Here is a 25122-nt window from a genome sequence, read left to right on the forward strand (position 1 = left end):
TCTGCCTCTAGAGGACTACCACACCTGGCTATAAAATTATTTTTTTTTTAAATTTTTCTTATTAGTTACATTTTGTTTACTCTGTATCCCAGCTGTAAACCGCTCCCTCTTTCCCTCCCCAACCCCACCCACCCTCCCTCATCTCCTTCCTGCCCCTTTCCAAGTCCACCAATAGGGGAGGACCTCCTCCCCTTTCATCTGACCCTGTTTTATCAGGTATCTTCAGGACTGGCTGCAAAGTCCTCCTCTGTGGCCTAACAGGACTGCTCCTCCCTTGTGTGTGTGGGGGGAGGTCAAAGAGCCTGCCATTGAGTTCCTGTTAGAAATAGTGCTTGTTCCCCTTACTATGGGAAACCAATTGGTTACTGAACTACCATGGGCCATATAAAATCTTTTTAACGTGCCCTCTTATTTCCATGTTCAACTTCTTTTCCTCTGAGTTGCTTATCACTTTCTTTTTAAAGCTGATGCTTTTTACTGATGTTGACACATTTGAAAGGCCTTGATTGTCTTCACAACTCCGTCTCATCTAGAGCTTCTAAACTGTACATTGTACTTGACCACAGGGTCATCATTTCCCAACATGCTTCCTTACCTCCTTGTCAGCCGGTACTTTGTCTCCTTCCAGTACATCTGTGGTCAAAACAACCAAGAAACCATGGTGGTGGTGGACACTTGTAGCCATAGCAGGGTGACAGAATGTTGTTGAGTTCTGAGCCATCTATCAGTTACCCTGTTTAAACAAACAAAGCACAGGCTGGGAAACGGCCGCAGCCACCTAAAGGATTTCCCCACAGAACATCTCACTGGTGCGTCTCATACTGTCCAGCCTGTATCTAAGCCAAATGCATTTTAAAATGCATTTTAAGATTTAAATTTATTATTATTTTGTTGTTGAGACAGGGTCTTGCTGTGTAACCTTGGCTGGCCTCAGACTCATTGACAGCGACTTGCCTTTGCTAGGTAAGTGCCAGGGTTGCTTTATCTTTATTTTTAGTTATGTTTATGTACATGTGTCTGCGTGGAGGTATGTGCATGCATAGTTGCCCACAGAGGAGGGCATCAGATTCCCCTAGAGCTGGAGTTACAGGTGACTGAGAACCATGGGTACTGAGGACTGAACTCAGGTCCTCTGCAAGAGCAGTGCATGTCCTTGACCTCTAAGCCATCATCTCTCCAGCCCGAAAATGTACTTGAGGTAGATAGTGAAAAGTAGAAATCTAATTCAAATATTCATATTTCATAATACTATATATGTTTTATTTTATCTTCAGTGTGGTTTCTTTCTCCTACATCTCTGTGGGAAGAGAGGGACCAGAGTAAGATACTTTTGTAGTCAAAATGTGCCTGTTGAGCATAGTAGCCCCATATCTCTCATAAAAACAAAAAAGTAATTTTTAAAAGTTCTCCATTTTGGTATTTTCGCTATAGTTCCCATCTTTTTATAGCTGGGAATATTTTTGATGTTTTATTGAAAATGGTGGAGTAACACTGTTTCAATAACAACAAATGTCCTAGAATGTTTAGTGACGCTATTTGACAATAAATCAAAATAAATAGATGACTGTAGAAGGTAATGCTCCTTCTGTGGTCATGCTCCTTCTGTGGGCAAATGTGTCCATATGAAATCAAAACCACATGTTTATCAGCCGGTCGTCCTGTGGGAGGCTGAAGGCTGAAATCTCTGCGTGAACCCCACTGCATGTAGCTGTCCCTTCCAGCAGGGCATACGCAGATCTGAGTGTTCTGTTGTTCTGGATGGCTAGCTAATGCCTGTTCTTGGAGGCTGGTTTTATGCAGGAAGCCTCACTAACAAAATCACTAGCTGTGGTTTTCAGTATTACCTTAAAACGTTTTTGTTGTTGTTGTTGTTGTTGTTAGAAGTAACCATAAATTTTGAGATTTTTTTATGGATTCCGCTATGCTATGTCTGTCATTTGAACTGAAGCTGTGTTCTCAATTGTTTGAATGTGTGTCCTGTTTGGAGAAACCTAAGTGTGCATTAACACCTGTTTCAAAGGAGGAGAAAGTTTCTTCTAATGAAAACTAGCCCCACCTACAATTTATTAAACCTTGACATACTGCGTTACTTACGAGTTCTCGGAGAAAATTAAAACCCTTTTGACTGGGATTTGCAATGCAGGGAAATTTTTAGTGACATTTAAAAGGGTTCTCTTGTGTCCCTCTAATGGGATAAATAAAAAAAGGCTTGTTTTAGCCCAGCAAATGGGGGGACAATCCAATTTCCTTGATTCCATCAAGACACTCTTAAAGCATTAACTGTGCAGTTAAAAAAAAAATTCAGCTGACCCCCTTTGCCTGATGGCTTTGAAAAGTGTCCTGATGTAGAGGTATTTGCTCAACACAGCACACTTGGTTATTGCTCTCCCAACACATCCGTTGATGGAAAAGTCTTATGTGAAGCTCCAATAAATGTCAGTTTATGTCGTACAACTATAAAGCGATGCATAGACTCTAGTGGGCTCCGATCTGTAGCCTTTCACTTAAAAATAAAAGAAATCCTGTTGAGGATGCTTAAATTAAGGAATATAGTAAATCATGTAAAATAATATTTTCGGAAACGCTTTGCTCACTTTCATGGCTTCACTTGGGTTGATATTTGCTTCTGTTGTTGAAAAGATGGTAGCGATTCACAGAGCCAAGGACAGTGCTTCTCACAGGACTAGCCACAGAAGCAAGGGCTTGGGTTCAGCAGAGCAGAGGCAAGACCTAAACTTTAGGTTTTTAAACGATTAAACCGTGTTGCATGTTTATTAAAATTATAAACTTCTGGGTTGAAATCCCAAAAATTCATTTCTAACAAGTATGGTTTATAATTAAAATATTATTACATCACTTCCCCCTTCCCTCTCCTCCCTCCTCCTCCTCCTCCCATGTCCCTGCCACTCCTCAAATTAATAGCCTATCTTTGATTATTAGTACATATATTTATATAAATATATGTATATATTTATACAAATAGTCTTGTCGTGGACTCATACTTGAATAACAGCTGGGCTTGAGACCATGCAAACTTGCAATCAGATTAATTACTCTGAAAGTCTTTTATGTCTGAGCATGCCTTAATGTGGGAAAAAAGTATGCTTGTGGATAGCAGTGTGTCTTTCATGAGCCAGCAGTTATTTTACATTTGGCTCTATATTTTCCCCTCAGCAAAGTTTAGTTAAATCAAACCCTTAAAACCCAGTGTTAAGGGGGAAATAGCATGAAGACAGACTATTGCTTTCTCTAGTTTTATTAGCAGTGTTTATTTCAAACACTCAGAACTGCTGTAGTGGTCTACTTGAATGCCAGCAGTTAGAGACTGGGTATGTTTTGTTCATCTACCTCTAAAAAGTACTTGTGGAATAATTAACTGACAAATTTAACCATATTTGACAAGAAGATACGTGATAGAGATTTGCTTACTCACCCAAAAGTCATAGCAGGAAAACCTACACTGAAAGAGTTTTCAGAACTTTGGAATTCTTAAAAAACTGGGTCTGGCAGCTGTTTCCATTGTCTGCCAGAGGAAGAATGCATTGTTCTTGTCCCTCCAATGTTGAACTGCTCTGGAGAGAGGCACAGCATTCCATGTCACACTTCTGTTTTCTTCCATGACTACAAGAAATTACACCTTAGCAGATCCTTTTCACAGAATAATATACTTGCATAGCACTGTTGTTGTGTAAGTGGAGTCTTACATACATTGATTTCACATTATCCTCAGACTAAAGCCATGGAATTCTGTAGACAGAGGTGGAGGACCAGAGTCCTCTCTCCCTGGAAGAAACAACCAGACCTTATAAGTACTCTTGAGAAGGTGATTCATTGGCATTGTCACCTTCTAAAAGTAGTTGTTGAGTTTGTGACTAGTTTTGAAGCCAAACAAAGCTGTTTCTAAGAGTGACCCTGTGTGCTGCTTTGGAGGATAAAAGTACTCTCTGCATCATTTAAAATCCAGTTTGGAAACAATTAAAGTTGCCTTTGAAATCACCATGGGTTAAATGAGTGGAGTCGAGGTCTCACCACTCCTGGGGAACCTTTTACAGGCCACTGGAGTTCTCCAGGCCTGTATCTTGTGAGTTCCATCCAGCTCCAGCTTTCTCATCTTCCCCATTCTTTTTTCCCCTGGCTAAGGAGAGGTAAATCAAGTTAAATGATAATCTGCACATCGTAGCAGGTATTTGTAAGCTGAATTTTTCCTCCGATACAGAGTGCTGAAGATGGAGTCCAAGGAAGGCTGCAGAGGTCAGTGCAGAGTGGTGGCAGTTAATCTCTGCTGCTCTGATATCCGACAGCTGGTCTGCCGTGGGCCTGGTGCCAGCAGTGTCTTTACAGGCTTTGCAGCAGAGATTATTCAAAGGAGATTAATCCCCCTAAACCCCTTATATTTTAATTATTTCTGTATGTATTTATAAAGCCTGCAGTCTGCTAGTTTCAGAGGACAACTGTCCAAGACTGTCTTTAACCTGGTTTCCACAGACAGGAAGTGCATTTTTCCTACCATAACAGATATTGGTTTGCATTTAGCATTAAACTTGTTTTTATTTTGCTTTTTTTGTTTTGGTTTTCATGACAACATGACTTTTTAGGAAGGATAAACACCCTGGGGCTTGAGGAGCATCTTGAAAGAAAAGGAAAAAAAGATCCTAAGAGCCAGAGGTGAGGGAGGACCTGACCTCTAGTGTCCTCTGGACTAGACGGCTGCATTTGTGAGCACACAGCAGCTGTGGCTGCCTGCACAGGAGCAAGTCAGTCAGTCTTCCAGCATGGAGCAGGTAGAGGCTCACAAGCCCCAACTGCCAGTTAAGGAGCTATTGTCAGCCGATGGCTTCTGAGGCTGGGGGTCCACATTCCAGGGGATGCCCTCACATCTATGAGTATGTGGGCAGTACAGATTAGATTTAGTGGGTTACTTAAAAAGAAGGAAGGGGAGAAGAAGACAATGATGACAAAGCTAACGGGGGGGTTAGGATTGTAGTTCTAGGATGACTTGGGAGAGGGGTGGGTGGTGAAGATGATCAAAATAGGGTGCATGAAAGTTTCAAAAATTATTGAAAATGCTAACTGAAGTTATGGCTTATGTCAAAGTGCTGTTTTTATTACTTGATAGGAATACGAAGTTACAGACTCAGAATTTGGAAACCCTCTGGTTATTAAAAGCAATATGCCTTTCAAGTTTCTTAAGATTTATTTTTATTTTTTACTCATGTACATTTCTCTCTGTATGTATGCCACATATGCGTGGGTCCTCTCAGAAGAGGGCATTACATCCCTCCTGAAGGCAACAGGCCCTCTTAACCAATGAACCATCCTGTAGTGCCCCCTCCCCGCCACCCTTTTAATAATGATTGATGGACTTGCTTATCATACTGTGCGGCCAGATAATCGTACATCTAGCCACACATCTAGAGCAAAGATTTTATTGAGGGTTCTGAAACCTTCCCCCACATGTAAGAGTTCCCACAGTCTGAAAGAATCAAGAGCTGTGGGGGATCTTGAAGCACGCTGTGCTGGCACTAGACCATCCGGTCCCTTGTGCTGCCAAGTCTTGTGCCAAACAGCAGTAAGTAATGTTTTATACTCCACATTCAGTGATGGCTTTTTCTTCTGCTCTATACGCAGGAGTGAGGCACACATACCTCATAGCCTGCCGCTGGCTGTTACACACCGATAGTGTCAACAGCCCACATTTAACTTACAGTCCTACACTTCAGCTTACTGTATTGTTTTAGACAAGTCATTTAACCTTTTGAAATTTGAGTTTCCTTATTCATAAAGTGGAGCCATAAGTAACTGCCCACTTCAGGATGCTAATTGAAAATAAGTTGGTATATATGAAAGTATTCTGTAAAATAACATACAAGTGTAAAGTTTTTTCTTTTTTCACAATAGCATGTTTGAATCAAGAAATAACATGGAATGTTGGGTAGTGTGAAGATTTTCACAGTTTTTATTGCATTTATTATGTGTATGTCTTGGGACTCATACATGCTACATGTGGAGGTCAGAGAACAACTGGCAGGAGTCCATTTTCTCCTTCTACCGTGTAGATCCTGAGGATTGAACTCAGGTTGCATGTGCCTTTACCTACTGCTCCATTCCTCTGCTACCCTAGTTAAAGCTCTTTTATGCCATCTATTTTTTGTGCTTGGTTTTGAAATTGACATTAATAGAGCTTTTTCCCTTGTCTATTTCCAAACAGTATAATCTTTTTCTTCTCAATAATTGTTAGTTTTGGAAAATGTCTTTTAGCATAATGGCTGTTATAGAGCATGACCATAGGAATTACGTAATAATCTAATACCTGATAAACAAACAACCTGTGCTGCTCATACAATACATTCTTATATTTGAGCTGATCTAAACTTCCTCTACATGAATTCTTAATCTTAGTGATATGCCAAATTCTAATCAAAGCTAAGAAAAGCAGTAAAAGACAATTAGAATACACTTCAAAACTATAAGTAGAAAATTTTATAATTAGGGAAATCCTTGCAAAAGGGAAGAAACCAGATGAAGTTTTAGCGGTGCTCTTGCAGGAGTTAGTCCATGAGGAGGTTAGAACCTGGGTACTGCAGGGTTTGTTGCTGTGGAAAAAAGAAGAGACAATACAGAAGAATTCAGCCAACCTCCATATCAGGAAGGCAGAGAAGAAAGTCTTTAAAGGAGTGGAGGTTGAAAATGACTTCAAAGTCAAGTGAAAAAGTTCTTGTTCTGTCATGACGAATTTGACATCCTTAAGAAAAAAGAGCAGTCAGGCCAGAGAGACGGCTCTGCTGGTAAAGTACTTGCCATGCAAGCATGAGGACCTGACTTAGGACCCCCAGCTTGTGAATGAAAGTGGTGGTGCCTGTGTGTAACCCTGTGCCTGTGTGTAACCCTTATGCTGGAGAGGCAGAAATATGCTGATCCCTGGACCACTGGCCAGCCAGGCTAGCCAAATCTGTGAGCTCTGGGGCCAGTGAGAGATCCTGTCTGAAAAAAATGAGGCAGAGAACAATTGAGAAAGCCACCCAGCATTGACCTCTGGTGTCCACATTGTAGGGGCCCACACTTATACAAAGTTATATCCACACGTACACAATACATACAGAGACACAAAGAAAAGTCAGTGTAAGGCATTTATGCATAGAGATGTTTTTTTCAAAAGATCAGTTGTCACTCTTAAGAGACTCTAAGAGGAAACTGAATCTTACTACCTCAGGATGCTGAAGAATCTCCATGTAAACAGGAAAATGCATAGAAAACAAAACAAAACATGAATTCCCTGTAGTGTTTGAAAGCATAAGCTTTAGAGCCAGAGACACAGTTGAAGTTCACTTTGCCACCTGCAAATCATGTGACCTTGGGCAAGATGGAGCTTTTAGTCTTGTCATTTGTGAAAGGAGATAATGTAATGCCTACTTGTTGAGTAGATTAAATAAAAGAACAAATGTAAATTGCCTAGTGTGGTGACCAGCATTAGCCACTACTACTGTTGCTTTTACTTAGAAATAGTGAAGATTTGTGTGGGTTTTTGTTGTTATTGCAGCAGGCAGTACGTAGTAATGTACAAAAATAGATGAAATCAGGTATTATTAAAGCTGTCTAGAAGATGGTGGGTGTGTCATCATAATTGTAATATATATCTGGCTTGGATGGAGTGTTGCGTATTTTTTAACTTTATCAGAAATAAGACCTTTTTATTTGTTCTTAGTTGTCCAGCCATGCACAAAAGTTATCAAATTACAGAAGGATGGGAAAAGAGGTAGAATGGAGGCATAAACTAAGGCTAGCATTTACTGAAAAGCTATTCCCCTTAATACAGTCATTCGGTCCCTGTAATAAAATCAGTTACTTAAGCCAGAAAATGGGGCTCCCAATAGTTTCATCTAGAATGTCTGGTCTTTGTTCATTTTCCCCCACAGGCCGGGTGCCCTACTTTTATTGGGTCCCAGGCAAAGCAGATTATTTAACATTTCTTTAGGAAGCCCAGGCAAGGAATTAGACAAGACTAATATGCACAGTAAAAATTAAAGTAAACATCTTCCCTTGTTTGTAAACATCTTGAAATGTTCCCTCAAAGAGAAGAAAGCTTGTGAATGGTGATAAAAATCACAAGTGATAATAATTTGTAGGCAAATAGTTCTGAAAAAAATTATAGGACTCAAAAAACTGGAGATTGTAGCTTGAAGGTACATCAAGGGTTAAATCTCTGAGCTGTAGAAGCAGATTGTGTTTTCCTTTTGTGATCTGGTCTGACAAGACATCAGTATTCTATTCATCTGTTGGGAATTAGGCTGTTAATCCAATCAATGACTCTTGAGTGAGCTGTGGCCTACCTCCCCCACTGGGGAACAATCGGATCAAACTGCAGATTGTTTAAGAGCACAGTGCTGTCCTCATGTCAGGTGGAATTCTCAAACGCTCCCTGGTGAATTGGGGATAGGGAAAGCTGTCTTGGCCCATTTATCCTGCTCCTTAAATAACCAGGTATCTGCCTCATCCGTAGGAAAGCATTTGGCAGTAATGACACAGGAGTGCTATAGAAATCCATTAACCTTAACTCACAAAAATGTGGGTGAAAGGAAGGAATGTTTCAAATACCCCACAAAGCAACTTATATAAGTTTTTCCATTTTATTCATATATTTTCCCACTCCGCAACCTTAAATCATTTTCTTTGCTGGGCTATAGTTATTATTAATTGTCACTTACTCTTTTATGTCACTGAATTTTGTTAGCCACTGCCAGCTCTTGTATAGTTTTTCCTACCCTGATGTGTGTATGTAAGTCAGCAGGTTACAAATAAATTTTAATGTAGATTATGGGAACACTAATTAAATAAAATTTTAATTTAAAAAATATCTTTCTCTGAGGAATGCTAATTAAATAAAATTTTAATTGTAAAGTATCTGAGTCTGAGCATACATAATTTTGACATCTTTTGCAGCCTAGCAAAATTTGATTTCTAATTACTGGTGTAATAGTCCATTAAGTACATTTGGAAATTATTATTGAACTGATTAGACAGAGGTTGAGAGTTGCAGTTATATTCTATAGAACACTGTCTCAAAGTTTTCCTGTTAACCAGTAAGGTGACATGAGCTACCATGGGGCGAATCACCCAAACTAGCAAAGGAAAATTCCATACAAAGAAGTTATTTCTATCTTCCCAGTCTTAGTGATGATAAGTTAAGTAATATTTCTGTTGTTTTCCAACTAGATTACATTAGCATATTCCAGAAGGCTTCTAAATCCGCCAAATTTATCCGTTCATTCTGTGCATGTATAGCTATAGCATTTGTGAACCCAGGCTTCTGGGCCTGGAGTTACTACAGTGAAGGACACAAAGTCCATGCTTCTTGGCACAGGAATTCCTAGTGAGCAAAGTGTAACAAAACAGTATCAGGTGGGTGCCAAGAGATAAAGTGGTTGGTTACTTTGAGCGATGCTCAAGTAAGACAACTAAAATGATGGTTAAACCTAAGGGTAAGTGAAAAGAAGTCATGCCAGTAATTTCCAAAACAGGGCCACTTGCATGCCGAGGCCAGCTATCAGGGGCGATGTGCCTGTCTATAGAACAAGTAGTTTCAAGCCAGTTAAAAGCATCTTCATTTTCTGAAGAACTTTGCAAAAATGAAGATATCAGAGACTCCCTCCATAGACATGCTAAATGGGGCTGAGCAAAACAGCCTGTGACAGTATTGATTGGGCCACAACTATTGTAAAGAAATATATGAGGACGTGGCAGAGTGTGGGTAGTTGTATGAAGAAGAGCAAACGTGAATATTCAAGTAAGGAAAAAAACCAGGAATTTAGTATATATTAAAAGTATATGTGATAATGATAGAAATAACATTTTCATTGTTGATAAATTCTGCACTCTTCTTTCTGCTGAGCAGCTACTTCTGTAGCCAATTAGTAGTGTCCTTTTTAATACATGGAAAATCACAACTCTTTCTTGATTGTATTGTTGTTTAATTAGTAGGAATGAAGATCCAAATAAGGTCTATGCAATCCATTTCTTTTCTTTTTCTTCCTTTTTTTTTTTTTTTTTTTGTTTTTAAGAGTCATTGAGATATGTTGGGGAGAACAAACAAAATCTGGAAAAAAAAATCTGGAGCTTGGCTTGAAGGTACTTAAAAAGGAGAAAAAATAAACGGAATAGAAAACATCTTTATAGTTATTGAATCTGAGATGTGTTAGTAGAAGTTTTATGTAGTGGAATTTTTCATTTCAATATTAAAAGAACATAAAAATCTTATGTTAATCTGAAGGGAACATAAATACTTAAAAGTTGAGAAACACCGTTTTATATATGTGTGTGTGTGTGTGTGTGTGTGTGTGTGTGTGTTTATTTTATTTTATTTACATTTCAAAGGTGTTGCCATTTCCCAGAGCATCTAGATTGTGGATGCTCTTGTCACGGGCCTCATCCTCCAGAACAAATCTGCATGTAAACGAAGGCCAGAGCTCAGCTCTCAGCATTTCCATTTTAAATTTGTTTTGTTCTGTTTTATTGGGGGGGGGAGGAACTGCTTATTTAATGTTTCTCTAGCACTCAGAATATTTACCTTTTTTAGAGAAGCACTCATTTTCTGGCCCCTAATGTAATGAAGTTTAGTTTCATTTACTTCATTAACTTTCACCTTAATGTTTAGTGAAACGGGAGATTAAGAGGAAGGCAGGTATCAGTCTTGAGTTTTCTAAATCTAGTGGGCAGTTTTAGGGCAATTTTACAATAAGTGAAAAGTTAAACCCAAAGATACTACGAAAAGGAAGCATACTGCTTATTTTCAGGAACCCTAACACAAGACAGCTCAGGTCTGAGCCAAATGTGCCTCTTCCCAATAACAATAAAGGGGAAACAAAAAGAAGGAAGTACACCTTTAAAATAGAAAGTACACCTTTAAAATGGGATCTTTTAAGGTTGACTATTTTTATTGTGGTAAGATATATGGAAAATGAAAGTTAGCATTTAATTATGTTTTATTTTAATTAGAATAGGATTATTTTTAATAAAGATTTATTTATGCATACAAGTGTTATTGCATGTGTACCTGCATGCCAGAAGCGGGTATCATATCCTATTATAGATGGTTGTGAGCCATCATGTGGTTGCTGGGAATTGAACTCAGGACCTTTGGAAGAGCAGCCAGTGCTCTCAAACAAGCCCTAGAATTTTTTTTTAATTTTTTTTATTATTTATTTACTTTAAGATTTATTTATTTTATGTCTATGAGTGCTCTAATAGACACCTGCATGCCAGAAGAGGGCACCAGATCAGATGCCATTACAGATGGTTATGAGCCACCATGTGGTTGCTGGGAATTGAACTCGGGACCTCTAGAACAGCAGACAGTGCTCTTAACCTCTGAGCCATCTTTCTAGCCCATAGACTAGAATTCTTTTTTCATTCTTTTTCCTCTCTCCAACCCCTTCCCATATCCTCCCCTACACCCCTTCACATTCATGCCCTTTTTTATTACTAATGATATATATATTAAAGAGCTACAATCTGCTGAATTCATTTGGTGTTGCTTGTGTATATATAATTTCAGGGCTGATCACTTGGTGTTAGATAACCAGTTAGGGGGTCATTCCAGGGCCAGACAAATTCTCCCTTTCTCAGCAGTCGTTAGTTGGCTATAATTCTTTCTTTACAGTTGGGACCCTATGAGATTGTCTTTTTCTATGTTAGCATTATCTATTGATGTTGTCATTGTGGGGTCTTGTTTAATCACCTGTTTTGTTGACATGCTAGGGGTATAGTTTTTCTTTCAAGTCTAGGAGACAACCTCACAGCAAACTTCTCAGTCCTCTGGCTTTTAAAATGTTTCTGCCCTTTTTTTCCAGAATGTTCCCCAAGCCTTTGTTACAAGAGTTGTGTTGTAGATGTATCCACTGGGGCTGGACACTCCATGATCAGTCTATCTCTGCATTTTGGCCAGTTGTGATTCTCTGTATTGGATGACTGTAGGTATAAGGATGAGTTTTACAATGCCGCTAGGAATTACACTGACTTGGTAAAGTGGTGGTACTAGGTTCTCCTCAAGCGTCAATGACCTCACTAGTCCCAGGAAGTTAGCTAGAGCAGGCTTAAGTCCAACTAAATAGCTGTTGGTTACCACCAAGGTATGTGAGTCATTGTTGCACCTTTAGGAGTATTTTACTGTACTGTTGTGGTTCATATCACATCTTGGTAAAATTAGTCTTTCCTTCTCTTGGTAGCTTACATGTCACCTTCTGGTACTTGCAAAGCTAGAACTCAGGAGGAGACTTTCAGCTCAAATCCAGCTTTAAATTTTCCACATCCTTTGTCAGAAGTGCGTACTGTCTTCGAATACAAGGACTTAACTTCACCTCTAAGAAACAACCAAGGGAAACACCAGTAGCCTGCAGTGTTTTAGAAGTCTCTCAGATACCCTGACAAACAACTTGAAAGAAGGTTTCTCCTGTTTCATACTGGGTTTTTGTCAGACTATTGTTTTTGAGGGGAGTACTATCAGCCCAAGAGGCATAACTTTATTTAAACTGTGTGTGTGCGTGCGTGCATGCATGCATGTATGTGTTTGTGCTTGCGCTTATATTGTATATGTAATTTTAAGTTAATGTAAACAATGTGATTCCTTAAGGCCTTTCCAAACATGTTTGGTTTTATTTGTCCGTCTCCCTCCCTCTTCTTCTGTATTGACTCTTCCCCACTCGTTTGTTCTACTCACCCCTTCATGTCACATAGATCTTCCTAAGCCTACTTTTATCCCTTGCCCCTCCTTACCGCTCCTTCATGCATGATTCCTTTATACTTTCCTGGTTTCTTCAGTTACTCCAGGTAACTAAAGAGTTAGAGCTGGAAACCTCAGGTGAGCGGGAACATGGATCATTTTTCTTTCTCTGTATAGGTTTCCTCTCTCAATACATTTTCTACTTCCATCATTTACCTACAGATTTCACAATTTTTTCTTTACAACCAAATAAAATTCCATAGTGTATATGTACCACAATTTTGTTATGTATTTGTGAATTGTAAGACATTTAATTTGTTTCCATTTCCTAGCTATTGTGACTAGAGCAGCAATGAACATAGCTGAGCAAGTATCTATGGAGTAGGATGTCAGGTCCTTTGGGTATATATAGGAATGGTATAGGTAGGTCATATAGTAGATTTATTTTTAGCCTTTTGAAGATTCTGTATACTGATTTCCAGATGGCCAAACCAGTTTGCATTTCTAGCAAATAATGACCATATTCTTACCAGCATTTGTTGTCAGTTGTTTTGTTCATCGTAGCCATTTTGACTAGGGTAAGATTTTAAGTGCAATGACGTTAAAAATGGTCATTGCTGGCTGGAGAGATGGCTTAACTCTGAAGACTGCTTGTTGCTCTTCTAGAAGGCCTGAGTTCGATTCCCATCACCTATATGACAACTCACAACTACTTGTAATTTCTGCTGCCTTCTTCTGACCTCAGTGGGTACCAGGCACATATGTGGTCATAGACATTCATTCAAACAAAATACCCATATACATAAAAATAATAAATTTGTTGTTTTTTTTTTTTAAAAACCACCCAGATTAAAGATAGCTAGCAAGTAATGTAAGTTATAGAATGACATCACAATGTCTGGACTGAGAATAACCCTTTATATTCTTTTCTATGTTTATGGGAATATAAATTATTCCAGTTTATGAAATGTTATCATGATTAAAAGAGTAATTGCTAGAATTTTAATATCTAGACCGCCACAGAGAAGCCAATAGTGTAAGCATAACCCTAACAACCGGGCAATTGTCAGGTTCAATTTACATATTCTTTCAACTACTTCATGACCTTGATGTGCCAAGACACTAGGAGACACAAAGGAAGTATGAATGTGGTCTCTGTCCTCAGGTCATTTACTGCCTGACTGAGACCGGAAGGAGCTCATTAAACAACTGCCAAACAGTGGCAGGCCAGCCTGTGGTCAAGTGCCATAGTGGGAGATACACTGGAAGTGCAGAGGTGACGGGGAATGACAACAATCAATAGGGACCACAGTGGCCACGGTCATCCTTTAGTCTGAGTTGTGGCCTGTCATGAACTGTAAAGGCCAGGTGATACTTGATGGATGCTGACGTGAGGCTAGGGACAGGTAGCAGAAACAGCTAGGCAGAACGTGACAGTTGTGAATGCTCAGAATAAGAAGTGCTTGTGAACTCTAATATCAAGGTGCGAGGTGCATAAGCACAGTCTGCTTGAAGACACAATCCTCCCGTGATGTCTGGCGGCCTGAGCTGATTCTTGGCTTGTAGCTCTATCATTCCAGTCCCAAACCATCTCTTTAGGCTTGGTATTAAGAAAGATTCTCAGCAAATGTGCTTTCAGATTTCTAAATTGTCGAATTAATTATCTACTGTTACAGATCTGAGAGGCAGCACATTCTAAGCTTAGAAATAGTATTTAAAACTATATTACATAAAAAGAGAGCAACAGAACCAAGAAATCTGGGCCCAGGGGTCTTTTTTGAGACTGATACTCCAAGCAAGGACCATGCATGGAGATAACCTAGAACCCCTGCACAGATGTAGCCCATGGCAGCTCAGTATCCAAGTGGGTTCCCTGGTAAGGGGAACAGGGGCTGTCTCTGACATGAACTCAGTGGCTGACTCTTTCATCATCTTCTCCTTAGGTGGGGAGCAGCCTTACCAGGCCAGAGAGGAAGACAATGCAGACGCTACTGATAAGACCTGATAGGCTAGGATCAGATGGAAAGGGAGGAGGACCTCCTCTATCAGTGGACTTGGAGATGGGCATGGGAGGAGATGAGGGAGGGAGGGTAGGATAGGGAAGGGATGAGGGAGGGGTCTACAGCTGGGATACAAAGTGAATAAACTGTAATTAATATAAAAAATTAAAGTTAAAATTAAATATAAAAAATTCAAAATTTCTGTTACCACATCTAATTCCTCTTAGCCAGTTTTCTTGAGTGCTTCCTTTATTGTATATGTGTTTTCACATGCTCTTCCTTCTGTCTTTGTATATGTGTATTTTTAAGATGAGGATAAAATGTGATGTTTTTTTAACATGCTCATTTGCAATCGCCATTTACTATTACTCGGGAGAAGGGCAGGAAGACCAATGAAGATGTCATTGTGTTCCAGTGGGGATTGGTAAAGCATTTGCATTTGGGTAGAAAATGTGTATCAGTTTCATGGGGCTTGGATAGTTTCTTAACAGGTTGAGTTAAAGAGTGCTGGGAGAAAATATTAAAATTAGGTGTCACTCAAGAGTTTTACTTTAGTTGCACTATTGTTCCAGAGGCTGGTTCATTAGGTCAAAATTAGGCATTGTTGAGGGGGACAGGGAGAGTACAGATTTAACTGTGTGTCCTTCTTACAGATTAAGGACTTTAGAAATGAGTTTTATGGTTGTATTTAGAGAAACACATTGAAGGAGTGATAATTTAATAAATAATGGAATAACAAAGTCTGTTGATAACTAAAGAACAAAACTGTTTTTAAACTGACTTCATAAGAAATAGTTAGCAACTTTAAAAGATAAAAAGTAAGTTTCTTAAACAGAAGAGGAGGAATCCACCTGGAGAAGATCGGTCATGGAGGCTGTCCTTGAGGGCTGCATCTTGTCTCAGGTCCCTCTGTATCTTTCTGTCTCCTGTTCACCGTGACATGCACCTGCCACGTGATTCACCATGGTATTCTGTGTTAGCGTGAATGGCCACAAACAGTGGGATCATGGATTGAAACCTTTGAAACTAGTAGCCAAAATAAGCTCTTCCTCCCTTAAAAAAAGAAAAGTATATTGTTTTTTGCAATGTCTTAATGTAGGTTAAAACTTTCAGAAAAAGGTGTTTTTTATCTGTAAGCAATACAAATAAACATCTTTAATGAATGGGTATATTTTTATCACTAATGGCATTTAACTGAAGAGTTAAAAAGTATAGAGCAAAAAAGAGGCCAAGTTGAACTTTAGTTGTTCAAATATTAATTAATCTGTCTTAAGTTTTTGGTAAAATCAATCAAATAAAATTAAAACTGTTTAGAAGGTTATGGAATATAGCCGACAAGAAATATGCAGTATTTGTATATAAAAATTAATTATACCATTTAAAAGTGATGGCTCTTGGTGTTGGGTTCAGGCTCACTGTTTCCCTCTGCAGTCCATTTTGTGCAGTCTCTGTGGCGCTCCCTCCCTCTTACTCCTTGTCAGGCTTGGTCCTGGTTTATGAAGCTCCTCAACTCCAGCTACATTTATCCTTATTTTATTTTAACTCGTGTATACACCAGTGTATTTGATCTTGCTTCCTGCCCAGACCTCAAATTCTGATAATTCTGTAGGCGATTGCCACATTCAAGTTAATTCCTCTGTGGTTTATTACTTTGTGGTGCTGGATATCAGAACCAAGATCTTCAGTACCCTAGGCTTCACCACTGGGTGGTTAATACAAGAGTGTGTATGTGTGTGTGAGAGAGAGACAGATAGACAGACAGACACACACAGACAGAGAGAGCGAGAGCACTGCACTGCTGGCCTGGATGTACCAGGCCTCAAATTTGAGCTTCTGCCTCTACCTCCCTTTGCACAGGCATTTGCCGCCACCCCATCTCATTCTCTCTTGATATCCCCTATTTGTTTCCACTCTCCCGACCCTACACTTTTCGCCTCAGCCCAGTCTGAATCCCTTCTTTTTTTTTTTTTCTTTTTGAGGGTTTGGAGAGGGTACTAAAAGTACTAAAAGTAGCAGTGCCAAGACTGGAGCTCACAGTCAGAGTTCCTTCTGTTTCCAGATATTGACTTATTTTCTGGAAAAGACTAGCTGCTGCCAGCGTTATTACCGTCACGGTTTTATTTTTAATTTGCCCAAAAAGAAACATTAAAAGATTAGGGGACCCTGACGTTACTTTCATCGCTTTTTCCTTTGTGCATTTATTCATTGGGCAGATATTCCCTGGTTGCCTACAGTGTCGGCGCTGCACTTTGACAGTGAACATAGAAAGCCTGTCTTTGTACACACCCAGAATTCAAAGATAGAAATGCCTATGAAAGAGACCACCCAAAGATTATTAATCCGACTTTCGAGAAATGTCCCAATGTTCTTCGTCCTAGTTCTACCAATCAGTCGTCTAAGTTGGAAAACATCCTGGGAAAGGGAAGTAAAGGACTAAGGCAGCCATTCTTTTATGTTTGGGAAGCTCTTGCTGTTTGTTGGTTTGTTTTTTAAAGATGACTGGCGGCAGTTTTCTTTTCCTCAGGGTGCAGTATGTCTCCATTTCCATGCAATCTTCATTCCTGCTTTCAGATGTATATATTTGTTGTTATTGTCTAGCCTGGTGACTGGCGCTTCTCCTCCCCCACCCCAACCCCTTGTTCTTTTTATTTCATTTCTCCTTCTTCTTCTTCTTCTTCTTCTTCTTCTTCTTCTTCTTCTTCTTCTTCTTCTTCTTCTTCTTTTCTTAAAGAAAATACTGTCTTGCAACAGATGTTCTGGTCCTCTGACTCCTGTTTTTAACCCTCCTCTTCGGCCTTTCCTGAGCCTTAGGGATTGTATTGTAAATGTGTCCAATTGGGAACAGGCATTCCAATGATCCATGGTTCTCTGTAATTGACCCACTATGGCTTTTGTAGTAGGCTCTGCCTGCTGCAAAAAGAAGCTTCTTTGATGAGGAGTAAGAACTACACATATCTGTAAATATAAGGATGTTTTAGAGTATGTTAGAAATTATACTGCCTTAAGAAAGGTGCAATAGTAGGTTCTCCTTGAGGGCCCTTGGTCTCGCCAGCCGACTAGCTGGGTCAGTTCACAGGATCAGGCATGAATTATGTGGCTGTTGCTTACCACCACTATACGTGCCACTCTTGCACTCTTCAGAATATTTGCTGTTCTCATCATTGCTGTGGTTTAAAAGCATTTATGATTGGATAAGACTATTAATTGCTTTTCTCCTTTGGCAGCTTGTATCACTCCTAATATTATCAGGGCTAGTACTTGGAAAGAGGCTTCCAAGTCAAATCCAGATTGATTTCTGAAGTCCTGTTAGGTCTAAAGTGTATTTTTGTCTTGACAATAGAGACTTACTTTCAGCCTCTGGGAAGCAACCAAAGACAACAGCAATTGCCTATATTATTTTGGGATATCTTGAACTACCTTGATCAACAACTCTGAAAGAGGTTTCCTGTGTCTGGCATTAGATCTTTGTTAGATAGCCCATTTTAGAATGAGTGTTGTCATCCCAAATAGTGTAACTGACATGTATCTATCTACACATACATTTTATACATTTATACTTATATATTATAGGTAATTTTAACTCTGTGTAAAATAACATTATTCTCTACAGTTTTTCAAACATTTTTGTCCCTCTTCCTTTTCTCCTCCTCTCCCCTGAGAAGTCTCCCCTTCCCCAGCCCCCACCATTTTCGCTATTTTCCCCTTTGTAGAAACTGAGTCCTACTAGTCCCCTCTCTGAGTTCCTTTTCTTAATTCAGAAATAAGTATTTGGGGGAGAAATGGTTCAGTGTTGGCTGCTCTCCCTTAGGACCTGGGTTTGATTCTAGACCTCTCGTTACCTTCTCAGCTCTGCTGAAATTCTTCCATCCGGTGAGCAGTTAATTAACTAACGCACGTCAAGCACAGTCAAGCACAGTCCTTGTCTGCATTTCCTCTGTACCCAGACCCTGTAGCCATTACTTAGTGCCACAGTCCAAGAGCACTGCCACATTGTCCTCCTACCCATTGTTCATTTTTCTCTAATCTTACATAATTCTTATTACCACATGAAGAGGTTTGTCTGTACAGAAGGGATGAAGGAAATTGGAATCTATCAAATTAAAGCATGCCATAGTTCTTGCCTCCAAAGAGCAGAAGATGGCCTATAATCACAAATAATAAAAGAAAAAAAGATGACGAATTTTGGGGAGTGTGTTAGTATGGGATGAAAAAAAGCTCAGAATTCTCTTTTAGTCTCAAAAAAAAAAAAAAAAGATATGGGTGCAGTGTTCTCTCCGAGTCCTATGTTTGCAGTGTTCCAGAGCACAGGGCACCTAGATGAAAAGTGGCTGTCATGAGTCTGCATCATTTTAAACATGATGATAAGTAAAAATTGTGCGCATCGATGGCTGCATTTTTTTCTTCACTTGGGAGTATGGGTATTTAAAGATCCTTTGTCATTTTTTCATTCATTTATGTTCTGGTGTGTATTTTATTTATTTGGATAGGGTATGGAGGATATATAGAGAGTAGAATATGTGTGCTTTTTACCGCTATAGTTTTTATTTTAGGCATTGGTGAATTTTGATTCATTTTAACATTATCCTGTTATTTTGTTTACTTTTAATTCAACTGAGTAGTTTTATTTTACCCTAATGTATCATCTGTTACAAAGATTTCAAACATGTGACCAGTTCTAATGTATTGGAATAGATTTGGCTGTTCTTTATAATAACTCTGTATTTATTAAATTTGAACATTTCCTTTAAGCTAAAACAGAAAGGAAAAGCATAAATAACCATGACAAACAGCTTTCTTCTGGTGTGGTCATTCGAAATGAAACAACCAAAAACTTTAATCAATTTAAATCTAGAAAAATTAGCTGATATAAGTTGTAAACCAGATGAGTAAAAGCGTTCACTTACTCATTCTTGACATTCAATTCCATTTATTCTTTATAATATATTTTAAAACAGAATGTCTGTAAAGACTAAGGTTTGGGTTCCTATTCCCTCTTCTGAGGTTAAAAGAAATGATGCATAGAGTTATACTCATGCTTTAATCTAAATTCCATCTTATAATATAGATGTAAATAACATTTTATTTGAGCCTCATAATTATAATAGTGTATTATGACATCATGGATCTAAAATAATTGTTTATAGTAGTTTAAAAACCTAAACAGGCTTTGTTTTAGTGGGCCATAATCATTCCAAATAAGTCCGCAATATTATGTCTTGTGTGCTTATTATTTGCTAGGTATACAAAAAGGAATAAAAGAATAGTACATTTGAGTCCTTAAAGACTACAGTTAGATAAATAATAACTTAAAATAATTGTCTTTTGTCTTGTTTCACCCAAATACCCATCTCCTTTAGACATAAGGTACAAGCAGCTCAGAGTTGAAGAAAATTCTTTTTTTAAAAACTGCTTCTTTTCTCAAGTACTCTCAAGAGGCAGAAAATAGAATTAGAAGACGGCCTAGTTGGTCTCCTATCTCTCTATTCCTCCTTTGCCAATCAATTCTGTGATTGGAGTCATGGTTCTTATGTTTGTGTCCCAGCTTTAATTGATTTCTTAGATGGACATATACCTTAAGTTAAAAGAAAAAAAATCTCAATATGTCACATTAAACACCAGGACACTTCAACCTGTAACATCTGAACTCAAAAGCCTCAAATTAGGCACGGTGATCTACGGAACACATCAGACAAGGGGTAGATCAGGAGCTGGGAATAAGCTGTCATGCTCATACTTGTGAGTAGTCATTAATTTACAAATAGCCATTTTAATGGCTTTGTTTGTTATTATTAGAAACAACTAGGTAATAGTTAAATAACTGATAATTTTGTACAATATACATTGTATTCAAATTCATTGAAAGTAAAAATGATTTTATAGTAACTATTTCAAAATTGATAGGATTTGAAAAGTTTCTAAATAACAACTATGAAGAAAAATTATAATCATCCATAGTCTTAGCTCCAAGATAACCTGTCATTATTTACCCTTTTTCTTATAGGGGCATGCACATCTTAATTCCCAGTTGGAATCATCCTGTATGTGATTTCATAACTTACTTAACTCACAGCTTTTTATATACATTTATACACTAGCTTCTGCTGGGGCTGGAGAGATGGCTCAGCTGCCCCTCTAGAGGACCGGAGTTTGGTTCCCAGCACCCGCAGTGGTCAGCTCACAACCTTCTGAAACTCCAGGTGCAGGGGTGTGTTGCCCTCTTCCTCTTCATAGGCCCCACATACATGTGGCATACATTCACACAGACACATGCAAAAATACAGCTAAAAATAGACATATTTCTGACGGCTTCCTGTTATTCCATCATCCAGATATGCTTCTGCAGGGTAGCCAGCACAGCTTGAGAAACATACAGTTGTGCTTCCTCAGGTCATGACCCCTTGTTGCCAGGCAGTCACACGCATCTTTGTTCTCTGAGTTCTCCCACTCTGATTCTCTTCTCAGAGTTCAGCGCTTTTTCCTCATCTTCATTCTGGGTTAATAACCTTTTCTTGTTTTTTTCATAGACTGTATATCTTCTAAGATGTCTTTTATTTTTAAGAGATTGAGAAATTTTTATATAGAGAAACAATATAAATTTTAATAAAATTGGTTAAATATAATATGAATACAATTTAAAGTTAATTACATGGCTACCATATTGTTTTATGTTAAAATTAATCATTGAGATACATAGGATATACCTTTTCATCAGATTCAATCAATAGGTGTTGGCTGTGTTTAAATTATTCTGAGAAACTTTTCTTAAGTTTATTTTTTATATTAATTACAGTTTGTTCACTTTGTATCCCAGCTGTAGCCCCCCCACCTCATTCCCTCCCAAGCGCTCCCTTCCTCATCTCCTCCCATGCCCTTCCCAAGTCCACTGAGAGGGGAGGTCCTCCTCCCCTTCCATCTGAACCTAGCTTATCAGGTCTCATCAGGAGTGGCTGTATTGTCTTCATCTGGTAAGGCTGTATCCCCCCCTTAGGAGGAGGTTATCAAGGAGCAGGCCAATCAGTTCATGTCAGAGACAGTCCCTGTTCCTATTACTAGGATACCCACTTGGACAGCGAGCTGCCTTTTTTGCTGCTGGATCAAATCTGATCTTTCATTTAAAAAATGTCCCAATTCCTTGTAACCTTTTGAGGGTGAGAGTAACAATTATATTACTAAATAATCTTATTTATGATAAATGAAATCCATGATTGAGCAATTAATCTGGACTTGAAGAAACTACAAAGGAATGATAAATACCTAGTAGAGACACTGCATTTTGTCCTAACTGCCCTACGTTACTTCTCTGAGTGTTTGCCTGAGTATATATATGCACACCACGTGTGCCCGGTGGCTGAGGAGACCAGAAGAGGATGCCAAATCCCTTATTACTGGAGTGACAGATGGTTTTGAGCTGTCAAGTGGGTGCTGAAAACCAAACTTGGGTCCTTTGTAAGTGCAGCAAGCAGTGTTAACTGGTGAGCCGTCTCCCCATGCTCCTGAGTTCCATCTAACAGGTACATCCCGTGTTTAACCGTGATAGCTGCGGTAACAAGACATGTCTGCCTGTGAAACAGCAGGGCACAAGCCTGTGAACCACAGTAGGCTTGGACCTACTGCCAAGGATTTCTCCTCTCTAAGTCCTACTTCCTGAAGAAAAGGGAGTTTCAACTGCCCCTCTACACTGTGCCCTTCACTCCAGTCTCCGTCACTCCAGCAGTTCATGATCCCAAGTCAATGCACTCATTACAGTTCTCAAAACAGACTTGTTCTTGAGAACATTTATGAAGATGAGAATCTACTCATTGCTTTAAAAGGATGAGTAATGAGTTCACGGTTCCTTTCGTAGTTTTTCTTTCAGCCATTTGTCCTGTTTATGATGGTTATTTACCAATTTGCGCATCATCTGTACTTTACTACTGTAGTTCATAAGGAAACAGACTGCTTGTCTGTAGTGAAGTGTAATGACACCAAGTAGAGCTGGAAATACGCAGCTCTCTGCCTCTCACAGCTGTGTAACTGCTCCACTGAGAGGCGCTTTCAAAGGATCTTGTGGATTTTACTCTGTTTTGTCAGCTTTTCCAAGTTGTTGTTTTCCAAGTTTCCTGTTGTTCTTGTTTTTTTTATTCAGGGAGAGTTATGAAAACTCATAAGTGAGCCAACCACAGTGGCTCATGCCTGTAATCTCAGCACTCTGAGAGGCAGAGTTCAAGGCCAGCATGGTCTAAAAAGAGTCCAAGACACCAAGGCTACACAGAGAAACCCTATCTCAAAAAACAAAAAGAAAAAAGAAGGAAGGAAGAAAGAAATGAAAGAAAAAGAAAGAGAAAGAAAACTCATAAGTGATCTAGTCAGAAAAAGTTGTCTTAAATTATTGACAAGCTAGCCAGTTATTCTATAGAGGATAAGACAAAAGTCTAGAGATAGAGCCAGTAAAAATAACACCTAACATATTTATTTAAAAAAAAAAAACTTGTTACCCAGCATCCTCAGGTCTCCAGAAAATTATGTTCAAACTGTGCACTTTGAGCTGATTCTGCTGGCAGCTGGTAGAGGTGCCAAGGGCATAGGACTTGGGTCACTCTTCTTAGCCAGAAGTGTTCTTTTGTATTTACTTCATTCATCACTCGAGAGGCCAAATCATCTTATCTACCGTGAACTCTTTAAAGGCATTGTTTATATTGTAGCATATACAACAAATTATGTTTTTGTTCACTCATATTCTCCAGCATTTGCTTGGTGCTAGATATTGAAGTAACATGGTCAGTTTATGATTCTAACTCCAACTCATCAAGAAAAAGTTAAGTGGACTTGCATAGAGAAAAAGAGAATTAAATACTTCGGAAAGAACTATATCCAAGAGAGCTGTCAGGCATGAGAGGTCCAGCACTTAGGAGGCAGAGGCAGGCAGATTTCTGTGAGTTGGAGGCCAAGCCTGGTCTACATAATGAGTCCACGACAGCCAGGGGTATGTAGAGAGACCCTGCCTCAAATAGAGAGTTTAAGGTAGTATTTTGATGTTCAGTTGCTTGTAGGTAACATTCCAATTATTTAAAAAGCTGCTAGCATAAGAGGCCTCATTTCCTAAAGATGCCAGTTAGAATGGGGTATCACATACATATGTTTTTTTCTTTCCAAGAAAGATAGAGCATGCCCAGCACCTTCAACAGAATGCTTATATTAAGAAAAGTTCTTAGAAAAATAATTACAAAATGCATTTTCAATTTCTAAATTGTCAGATTAATTTAATCATTTTCTGTTTCAGTCAGAGCCCTGAGAGGCAGTACATTCCATTCTTAGATATAATTTAAAATTACAATTATTAACTCAAAAAAATGTATCTACATCTGATTCTTCACAGCCAGTTTTCTTGAGTTATTTTCTCAGCTATTATATAGTCTCTTAACACTTTTTAAGTATGAAATACTGTTGAATAGAACAAAATAAATGTTATTACCCATGTCATGGGAAAATCTTACTCTCTGTGCATTACTACTGTTCTTTTTTTTTTAAGATTTACTTTTAAGCATGTGTGTGTGTGTGTGTTTGTACGCGCGCGCACGTGTGCACGCGCGTGTGCACACACACACACACACACAATCTTGGAAATACAGGTGTTGGTTTAGTTTAATAAAACTTACTTAGCAGTTGAAAAAGTAAGAATTACTGCAGAATTTTATGCCTAGGAGATGACAGTATTACCAGCATTAAAAGAATAAATTAATGATATTTTCTATGAATAAATTCTGAGCTTAATAGTTTAATATTTTCATTAATACTTTAGTAAAATAACATTCAGTTGACATCTAATGTGGAGATTGAAGAAAACTGAGTGTTTAAAGAAAATAATTCCTAGTAAAGTGGAAATATAATCAGAGCTACAAAAGGACTACTGTGCAGTACATGGAGAAGAGAAACAGTATGCACAGATCTACCATCTGTGTAGAAGGAGCATGGGGTATAGTTTATTATTTAGGCCTGCATTGGAAAGCCTGGCCTGCTTCAAACTAGGAAATTTGTGGGAAGGTTTTTCGAAAGGACTCACATAAAAACAAAAATAGATCAAGTTAAAGATCAGCAGCAGTTAGTTTAAATGAGTTTAATGGATAAACCAGTGAGGAAAGAAGTGAGACTCATTCTGTCATTTCAGAAATACTTACTAATCTGATCACACACTGTATGTATGCCTATGGTGCGTACAACCCTGAAAATAAAGGTGATAGCCCCAACAAGAGAGTGGCTTGCCCAAGAAGATGATCTGAACCTTAGTGTTTGAGGGGACGCTTTCCTGCAAGGTCCCAGACTAAATAATGCAAAAAATCCCTTACCAAAACACTCAGAAATTCATCTCCTCTAATACATAGCCAAGCTTTCAAAAAGACAACTTCAAATGCCGAAACAAATACAGCTATGAAA

General features: G+C 38.7%; 1 protein-coding gene across 6 annotated transcripts in view; it reads left to right on the forward strand.

Annotated features, from left to right (window-relative positions):
• Nucleotides 1-25122, forward strand: part of Acbd6 (acyl-CoA binding domain containing 6) — a 136082-nt gene that overhangs the window by 92157 nt on the left and 18803 nt on the right. The window contains exon 7 of one of the 6 annotated variants that reach the window (XM_060364479.1): nt 12219-12305. The exons of the other annotated variants lie outside the window; for them this stretch is intronic. Coding sequence (XP_060220462.1) covers nt 12219-12290 — 72 coding nt within the window. The 3' untranslated portion in view covers nt 12291-12305. Of the gene's footprint in view, nt 1-12218; nt 12306-25122 lie in introns of those variants that run through there. 6 annotated transcript variants of the gene reach the window in all.

This window comes from Meriones unguiculatus, chromosome 11 (assembly GCF_030254825.1).
Source record: "Meriones unguiculatus strain TT.TT164.6M chromosome 11, Bangor_MerUng_6.1, whole genome shotgun sequence".
Classification (NCBI taxonomy): Eukaryota; Metazoa; Chordata; class Mammalia; order Rodentia; family Muridae; genus Meriones; species Meriones unguiculatus.